Below are 9,932 nucleotides of genomic sequence, written 5' to 3' on the forward strand. Positions count from 1 at the left end.
GGACAAAAAACTTGCCCTGATGCTGTTGGAACCTCAGACCCCAAGGCATGGCTCCCGTTTCTTCTCCAGAAGGCATCCAGCCTCCCCAGGGAGGGGAGAGCTCCTCGTCCCTGGCCACTGCACCCCGCATGCCCCCAACATCTTCACCGTGGGGTGCTTTAAAGCCTGATCACACTCTGAGAGCCCACAGTCTCCTCCTGACCTTGCTGTCCCCTCTCCTACACTCTTTCATACCGTCCCTCTCCCTGCCCCTATATAGCACCCAATTTAAATCTGCCCCTAAGGCTTTAAATCCCCCTCCGGACGCCCTCCAGCTGACATGAGTGACAATAACTCTGTTAGCCTCCTGCTTGCTTTTCCACGCCAGGCGGTCCGCAGGGTACAAGCCTGCCCCTGCCTGCGCTCCCAACCATTTCACGCTGCTCCCCTGCACTCCCCAGCTAACCGGCTTCCAGCTGAAACCAGTCCAACCCAGCTAAGTGACGAGGTATTTATAAAGCTCTCCTCCTTGTCGTGTTTCTGGGGATCCTGAACAAGCAATTAGCTATCAATTAAAACAGCACAAAAGCTCGAAAGAGACAATAAAGGTGAAGAAGCCAAAATACCTGAGGCACCTGCAAATAGATAACGCCTTTGAAATAACCCTTTTTCAGTGGATGTCTGGAAGGGCAGGATGGGCATGGACATGATGATTGGAGACAGCAGTTAGGACTCTGGACCAGGGGACATCGATGGGGTCCATGGCCACGCATGGGTATCAAAAAGACCAACCACCCACTTCTCCTCCACCTTTCAAACCTGTTTTGTTCCTTTAAGCTGTGAGGTCCTCAGTGTCCCCCATGCCACCGGGTGCTGGCGTCCACCTGAAGGTTGGCTTCATCCTGCATTTGCCAAGTGGCACAACTGCAACCCCCCAAAATCCCAGTGCCAGTCAGCACAACCCTGGAAGCTCTCGTGAACTTCAAAGTAGGGGGCTGGCCTTGCTCATCACCACCCATCTCCACCACCACTGTGGGATTACCGAGATGCTCTAGGCTTCTCGTAGGGGACAGTGCTCAGCAGCAACCTCCCAGTCCCAAAAACTGAAGGCCTTTTGCATTCTGCTTTCTCTCTTCAAGGTAGTTCAAGACAAACAGCCAGCTTCTAGAGGGGTTCAAGCAAGCCTGCCACATCTGAGAGGGCACTCAAAAACAATGACCAGGTTTATCCCAGCTGCAAGATACGGTGCAGACAGCAAACACAGTTGGCTGAGCCAGGTGGTGCCCTTCAATATCAGTGTAGACAGAGCCCTGGTGCCGTTCTCTGTAATTGCAGTATTAGCTACAGTCATTAATACCCACGTATAACAGGGAGTAACTTCCACAGCAGCAAGAAGGAACCGTCACCAACCACGTTCCCCTAGGGTACAGAGATCAGCTGTAAACGCTGCTGTGTCAGAGCACGGATATGAGCCAGCGGCCACATCCACACGGCATTGCCTCCCCGAGCGCCTGCTTCCGCACCGGTCCTCCTGCGTCCCCAGCAGCACCTCCATCCGCCCACCCCCAGAGCTGCCATCCCATCTCGCTCTTCAAATCCCTGCAGAACCGTTAAAACCGCTGCTTTCCACCAGGACCTTTCCCTCTCCGATGCCCATCCCCGGCACCATCGTGCTCCCGCACCTCCAGCGGCAACAGGGCCAGTGCTGAAAAACACCCCAAGAGCGGTGGGAACCAGTGCAGGGGGGTGGCGGTCCCTATCACGGGGAACACGGAGGAGCAAGACGGTTTGCACAGAAAAATAATTTGTTATTTTTGGCCCCAGCCCTGCAAAAGGCACTCCGAAAATGATCCTGGCGTGTGAGCCAGGGGAATAAACATGAGCTTCGTGATTAGGACTTGGAGCCTGCTGTAACTAGGGGATTTTTTTTGTGTTGGAAATACTATCCCCGTCAGAAACTGCGATCGCTTATAGGAGGACGCTGCATCTAATTAATTTAAACCCTTTTATAACACCTATCTCTGTGTGGGATGATGCCAGCAGCTGCCCACACAATTAGGTGCTGGATGAAAACTTCATATAATACATTATTTGCAGCAGCAAGGTCTTCTCATACAAACAAGAGCTATAAAGCCATATAAACTGAGGTGTTTACTGTACAGCTTGCCGTCTGACGACCCATTCACAACAAAACAACTTCCCAAACCTGGAAATTCAGTTGTGGCACTTTGATTTTCTACTACTTTTTTGCGGCTGAGAGGATTGACAACTGCACACAGACTAGTGCTTTTCTACCTTGAAGCAGTTATTTTTTTTAATGTATATATATTTTTAACACAAGTGTCCCAGCACAGGAAGAGTGAACAGGTCAGGAAAGGGTGGGGGATGTCATTGCCTGTGAATTTATATACATTTGCTCTTTAAAGCAAGAACTTTTCACCAAGGGATGGGTGTCCTGACTCCCCGCTATCCCAGATGGTACCTATCATCCGTCTGATGCCAACAAGCATGTTTTGATAGAGCTCAAACTGTTCCCTAACGTGCTTGCACGGTGCCAGTGCTGGGCTGTGCTAAATCGAGGGCTGGGCTGGTTCCCCTTGATTTAGCAAAAACCTGTTGACTTTTTAAAACAAACGCGCTTCTTTTTACATGCTGGTTTTCCCCTAGTGCAGCTGTATTTGCGCCAGCCAGGGCAGGCAGGAGGTGGGGGTCTCTGGTGGCATCTCCTGCTCCCGGGGTCACTCTGGACGAGGTCCCAGACACGGTTGCCACACCGGCTGCTGCAGCACCACCTCTCCCACCAAAATCACCTCCTAGGACCCTCCAGACAGGCTCAGTGGTGGGCGCCTGGCCGGTCTGGGGAGCTCCAGGCTCCTTGCTCATTTTGAAATTAAGACTTGAGCCCTCCAGCCGGCACCAGACGCTGGGCGATTCGAGCTGGAGCCGACGGGCGCAGGCAGCCGGCCAGGCACCTCCCGGCGCAGCCAGAGCTCCTGCCGCCGGCAAAGTGACACCTCCCTGTCATCTGCCCTCGGCCAAATGCCCCTGGGAGGTCCTGGACGCAGCCCCTGACCACGTGCCCTTGGGTGTGTGGGGTGCTGAGCACCCAGCCCGACTCCTGCGGCACGCACAGCCCGCATCCTGCGGCCGCCTGTGGGATGCAGAAACGGATTAACATTTGTTGGGGCTTTTTTTTCTTTTTTTTTAACCCTGAAGTTTTACATCCTGAAAAAGGCACCGAGTTTGACAATGTTTTTCCAGTTCCAGGATATTTTTGCAAGCTTGCAGCTGAAGGGAGCTGTACGTATTTCCAGGAAAGAGCATGAACTGCAAGAAGGGCTCTGGTTTTGGGTGACGTTACTCACCCTGAGCCATGGTCATTACTGGAGCAGCCTGGAGGGGGTTAGAGCCACCTTTTGCACGTCCACCAGAGGAGGGGTCAGGTCACCAGTCGCCTCCAGAGGCATGTCAGGGTAGCCCAGAGGCAGCCCTAAATTACCCAGGGTAATCTCAAGCTCTTCCTCCTGGAGCTCACAGTCAAGAAGGGCCATCAAGTCACCTGGTGGAATAGCCCAGCCTGGGCAGTGGGGACCTTCAGGGATGTCGGACTGGAAGACATCATCTGGGATGATGCCTCCAGCCCTGGGAGCCCCCAGGAGGAGAAGCAGCCTGTTGGGAACAGCCCCATGGTACCCTACAGCATCCCCACGGCACCCTGACAGAACTGTTGGGGCCCCACGATTTGGTGAAACTTTTGCTGCCCAGAAACCAACCCCAAGCAAGCACGGCCCAAAGACGAGCGGGCAGTGCCATCCTTCATGCAAGGTGAGGAAAGACAGGTGGCAAATAGAACCCAAACCCATCCCGGACCGCGATGCCCTACCCATGGCTGCATACTCCTGAAAACACGCTTAGCTGGGAAATGCTGACAAACCCTTCCTCGCAGCAAACACACGTTCGTATTCAATAACACTAGTGGGAAATCACACCCCAGCCCTGGGCACGACTGGCAGCACCAGCACGAGGAGGTCTTGCCACGTACCCAAAGCTGCTCTGCCCGTGGGCAGGTGCTGCCGTTCCCCAAAACTGCACCCGGCTGCCGATGTGCGGAGGTGCTGCCAAGCGAGGCACGAAAATCCCACCCACCCAGGGAAATCCTGGCCAACGCAGACACGATGTCCCGGGGACATGAACCAGCACGTGCAGCAGCCTCGGTGCCCATCCAAAAGTGGGCTAAAATGGGCCGCATGGGGAAAAAAAGACAGGGCAAGGGGTGGCGTAAGAGCCTGATGGTTAGCAGGGTTTAAAACACGAGAGGCGGCCAGGGTGGCCGGTGTTTTCTCACGCAGGCAGTGAGCTCAAGAGCCTGAAGCTCAGGCAGGGACCGGCTTTAAGATGACAGCTCTCGCCTTGCTAATAGGGGCAGGTGAGTAATTGGGCTGCCAACACCAGAAAACCCACTTCAGCCCGCCGAGATTTTGCTTCTGTCACTCAAAATGCCCTGTTCACCAAGATTTTTAAAGCACATCAGTGTTATTACAGGGCAGTGTTTTCTTTTCGCACCAGGATGTGGTTAATCATTCCCTAAGCAGCAGCACACTGTACCAGACGCCGTGGGTAAGCTCCACGGCTCACAGAGAGCTGCCCACGCCGCTTCCACGGGGCGTAACACCCCGATGCTGTGCAGGGTACCACCCTGAAACCCACCGAGCCCCCCAGCTCTTCCCGTGCGCCGAGCGGACGGACCTCAGCGGCGTTATCCAGGACTGCCCGAGGAGTTGGCTTTCAAATTCTGCATCTTAGCAAACACCCTTCACTTTACTGGCGGTTTGTATCGGGGATGCGGGGACCCGTGGGGTGGGTTGGGGTCGCTCTCTGCGCAAGCATCCTCCTCCCTGCCCGCCGGGGAAGCGGCGCATCCCTGCCAGGCACCGCTCCTTACCTTGATGTTGCAGAAGATACTCCGGGAGCAGGTGCCGGACCTTTTGGGGACGTCAACTGGGGATTTGCCGGCTTCGGGGTGGACTCCCATCGTGGGGGCTTCCCAGGGAGCCCCGAATAGCTGGGCTCCCGTTCCTCTCCGGCCTGTCCCGCCGCCAGCAGCGCACACGGTCCGCACCGAAAACCGTCCAAGCTCGCGAGTGAGGCAGGCAGCGTGAGCGCAAAGTTTTTATAAGTCTGCTCTCGGGAGCGATGATGAAACCCTTTCTCCTCCCTCTTTTGCTTTGTGCGTCGAGGGAACTTTAAAGTCGCAGGAAGCTAACGCCAGTGCGCAGGGAGCAGGTGGGAGCGAGGGCTCGCCGAGCCCGGCCGGTTTGGGGTGCGAGGATGCTTGCCCACCTGCTTGCCCACCCAGCACCCTGACCCGCCGCTCGCCCCTTGCAGCGGCTCCCCTCCGCTGTGCTCACGTCCGAGGCTGCAGGATGCGGCTGGACAAGGCACCGGCAGCGCAGCCTGCCCGCAGGAAAAGCGACTGGGGTTTTAATTCAAGTCCCCCTGAAGGGGCGAGAGGAAGGGGAGGCACCTTTCAGCAAACCAAGATTTGGCTCCCAGGTGGTGGGAGGGGGGAAACTGGGTAGCCAGACAGAGAAATCCCTCCCTGGGTTAAGGGGTTATGGAGAAAAACTTCTCCTGCTTTTCTCCTGTGGAAAAATCTGCATTTGTGAAGGTCCTGTTTTTTTTTACCAATACCTCTCTGGGGCTTTGTTTATGCAAAGCCCTGATTTATTTTGCAGGCTCCTCACAGGGAGGAGAAGTGTCACAGGGAGAAGGGCAGGTTGATCCCAGCTGAGGAGAAGCCAGTTTCAAGTATTTTGTCAAAATTACTGCTTTTCCCCGCATAAAGCAGGGGGGGAAGAGAGGCGGGGGGACCCCGTGGGAAATGGCGGAGCCTGCCTCGGGGTGCCCTGAGCCTGGAGAAACCAAATCCCAGCTCCCTGAACCGCTTCCCCATGGGAGGGCTGGCGGGTCCCTGGTATGCCCTGGTATGACGCCAAGGAGCCGAGTCCCGCTCAGCGGGCACCCGCCGACACCCGCACCCTGCCCAGGCACCCGCCGTGGCTGCTCACCACGAGAGGGTGCATTGCACCCGTGGGAGAGGCTCCCTGGGTGCTCCCTTCCTCCTGCCTTGTCCTGCGAGCGGACCCCCAGGTCAGGATCTTTGGTGTCCAGCACCAGGCTGGGGCTTGAAAGCAGTGTAAAAATTAGTGGTGCTAAGATAAAAAGAGCTAATTTTGGCTGTCAGCTTCCCAATTTCCTAACCCTGTCCCAGGAGCACAGCTTGCAGGGACACACGGGTATCACTGGCCTATGGGTGGCAAAAAAAGCATCCCGTTTTCCCATCTCCCTTTTTCCACTCCCATCCCCCTTTTTCCACTCCCATCCCCAAATTTGCTAGATCTGGGGTCAGGACGCAAAGCGAAGAGACCCTCTTCCCCCTGTCAAGAGTTAGCCGAGCCCTTTTATCTGCCACTCAATGGCAAGAAACAGAGAGTTTCAGCCTCACCGATAGAAAAGCTCAAGCAAGCCAACACCTCCTCTGCTCGTCTCCCATCCTCCCCGTGAGCCCGACGTGCTGCTGAGCTCATTTTTCAGGCGATGCCTGACCCGCTCGCTAACGGCCCTGTCTTTTCAGTTTATTCTGCAGAGACCCGTGACGCTCCCTTTGTTATAACAACCACCTCCACGCAGCAGCTGTTTCGGCCACTAACTTCAGCTTTTCCGTACAAATTTGTCTCCATGCAGCAAAACATAGCGGGGAAGCGGCGCGACGCCGGACAAGCCTGCGCCCTGCCTGGCAGCGGGCAGAAACGACCCTGCCCCGATGCCGCGTCCTACGGACGGGGTTGGAAACCCTGCGCCAGTGGGCTCAATAACCCCTACAAGGGGAAGCAAAAGGCTGCAGTGAGTCAAAAGGGAATGCTCTTTGCATGCAGCTTCTCGTAAACACCCCCGTGGGCCGGACATTGCGGGGATGCGGGTCCTTAGGGGGAAGCGACCACACGTCCCGGCTGGCCAAGGAAGGACAGAGGCTGGGGCAGCCTCTGACGTGCTCCGAACCAAAGGACGTGGGTCCCCAGGCAGCACTGTGCTCCCCAGGTCGGGCCACCTCCCAGCAAGCCCCTGCTAGATCTGGGATGCGGAGGGTGCCGCAGCGGGGCTGATTTGCTGGAGGGCAGGAAGAAATCATGCTGGCAACCTGTGCTGCCATAGTATTTCTCAATCTGCAGCTCTTGCAATAGGTAAGGCAAGAAAACACCTGCTTCACACCCAGCTGTGAGCCACTTACAGCGCTGGGGACCTCCCCGCGGGGCCGCACACCTCGCTTACCCATGCCACGCAGCGTCTTGGTCTGCTCTCCCACCGACAAGCTTCCAGTGAACATTTTTCCCAAGCAAGGATCATTGCCCAAGCCTTGGCAGCTTTTCTAGCTGTAGTAAATAATACAATAAAAGCCGACAAATCTGAATTTAACAGTCCAGTCGTGGTGGTTTCAGTTATTAAAGGCAGGCAGAATTTAGGGGTGCATCCAGTACTGGGTGTGCTGCAGCAACTCCACGAGGCTCCCCGCGGCCGGCGCAGGCGCTTTGTCTTGCAGCAGAAGCAAAGGACTATCCTGAGCAGGCTCTGTCCACCTAGATGGGACCATCGGAGAGCACTACTGACATCTCCCAAGTTTTTATCCTGCTGGAAGAGAAATTCCAGCCCTTGGACACAAATTCAGCTCTAGCTTTCTAACACCGACGTTTTTTTTAAATTACGGACCTTAGACAACAGATTGTGCAACAGGAGTAACAAAACGCGAGAAAACAGGACTCTTGCCTCTTTTTGAGGATTCTCTGCTGCGTTTTCATTGCCGCAGGGTTACAGCCTTGGCAAGGAACGGTTCGGCCTGCAGATGAGTGCACAGGAGGAAAGTGATTTACAGCGGCGCTGACAAGGGGAGGAGAGTTTGGTTTCAAATTCTTCTCATCGTGCTTTGTTAGGGCGATACGGTTGATGTTAAGTGCCTGGCAGGGAAGATCACACATCGACAGGGTTTGGTTCGTTTTACACGGCTCCTGGGGCTGCATTTCTTTCCCAGCCTTTGAAATGAGTTCCTCCTACAGCAGTCACGCTCCCCTGGCCAAGACATCGGCTGGAAGGAGAAGACCTCGCTACTGTTAACTGAGCGGCAACCAGCTACTTCAACCAGCAAAGCTGAATCAGGCCCGCAGCTCTCTAGGTCCACCACCAGTTCATCCTCTACCCCGCCACCTCCTCTCACCCAAAACAAGCCATCAGCTGAAACCTGCCCACCAGGCATGTCTCCCATGGGCAGACCCAACTTACACCGTGTGGCTATGCAGGAACTGAGGCAGGTCCCTCTTTGCTACCAGGGGATGCTCACCTTGTTTGCAGAACATCAGAACCCTCAAAAGCCACTTTTCTTCTACTGGGGAGGAGATTGGGTCAAACTCCTTCACACGACCACAGCTCTTCTCTTTCCCCGCATCATCCTCCTTACTTCTTCCTTCCAAGCAGTGGGTTGATGCTTTCATGGGGTGACGACCAGACTAGCTCTGCTTTACCACCTGGTTTCAATGTGGCAGGGACTGAAGCATCTCAGTTTTCCTCCACGGTATCCCCAACCTATTCTTCTCAATGATTATTTGTCCGCTGGGCTTTAAAAGGCGATGCGTACCCACCAACGCTGAATCATAGAGTATCTCAAGTTGGAAGGGACCCATAAGGATCATCAAGTCCAGCTGGGATTCAACTGGGAAGATCTTCCTGGCCCTTAGGAAGACTTGTTACTAGATGAAGAGCATGGAAGATGATTTCCCACTGTGCATGCACAGTAGGACAGTCCCTGCTACGTTTGAAGCTGGACCAGCAGATCCTTCTTAAAGGAAGGTGTTTCTTTCCCAGCAGCCTCCCTATCAGTGACTTAGGACTGAGACTTGGACTTTTGCAGTCAGTATTTCATTTCATACAGACTTGCGTGAAGCACCATCCATGGTCCGGAGCCAGACAGCCCCGGTCCCAAGGGAACGATGTGCCAAGGAACTAATTTTCCTATCTTGGAGCTGGCAAAATGTGAACTGTGTGGTCAGAGATCCCAAGGAACCTGGTTCCTGCTAGGTCAGCATTTATTTCCCCAGATCCAAAGGTGCAGATCCAGAAGACTCAGCTGCCTTCCAAACTCTTTGGTGGCTTCATGTGATCCAGCAATAACAGGGAAGCCCATAGCAATCCTGTATGCATCCCCCAGCCTGGGAAATGCTCTATGGCTGGATAAAACTAGAAGCTGGAGAAGGCACTGGACCTCAGGACCCGCTGGCTCAGCAGAAGAAGGGAGTGAGATGTGATCCAAGTGAACTTCTGGTCTTTTCAGACATAGCAGCGATGAAGATCCTACCACATACATCAGCCATGGGAGGAGATGTGAGGATGGACAGACCTTTAGAGAGAGACATCGCGTTGGGAAGACCTGGGGAGGCTCTGCAAGAGAGAGGAAGAACAAAAGCAGGATCAGAGCTCATAAAACGAGCAGCCCTAGAGGTTATCACCCGAGATGTGCTGGGTGTCCTGCTTTGTGGGTGGTGCTGTCGCAAGCAGGATTAGGAAGGGAGTGAAAGGTGATCCCTGTGTTTACTCGGGAACCTCGCACAGCTTAAAAACAAACTTCCCGGAGCTGCGTGACCCCCAATTTACTTGCTGCACACCAGTACCAGGACAGCACAAGCCTCTCTGGAAGCAAACATGAAGCCCCTGGGGCTCCTGGAGGGTTTCAGACTTGCAAGTACAAACATTGCTCTGGGAATGCAAATTAAAATCCCCCCCCGCTGCGTTACCAGAGCCAGTCCCTGGGGTTGCAGACCAGCACGCCAAACCCACCCCCTGGAAACCCCATTTATTCTCCAGGGCTGGTGGTGTGGCACAGCGGGGGACGAGGACCAAAGGCGATGGGG

At 54.8% G+C, this 9,932-nt stretch overlaps 1 protein-coding gene across 1 annotated transcript in view; it reads right to left on the reverse strand.

Annotated features, from left to right (window-relative positions):
* SLCO2A1 (solute carrier organic anion transporter family member 2A1) overlaps positions 1–5,185 on the reverse strand; it is a 30,644-nt gene extending 25,459 nt beyond the window's left edge. Inside the window, exon 1 of the mRNA XM_075157876.1 lies at positions 4,922–5,185. Coding sequence (XP_075013977.1) covers positions 4,922–5,011 — 90 coding nt within the window. The 5' untranslated portion in view covers positions 5,012–5,185. The remainder of the gene's footprint in view (positions 1–4,921) is intronic.
* Positions 5,186–9,932: the final 4,747 nt, after the last annotated feature.

This window comes from Calonectris borealis, chromosome 9 (genome assembly GCF_964195595.1).
Source record: "Calonectris borealis chromosome 9, bCalBor7.hap1.2, whole genome shotgun sequence".
Classification (NCBI taxonomy): domain Eukaryota; kingdom Metazoa; phylum Chordata; class Aves; order Procellariiformes; family Procellariidae; genus Calonectris; species Calonectris borealis.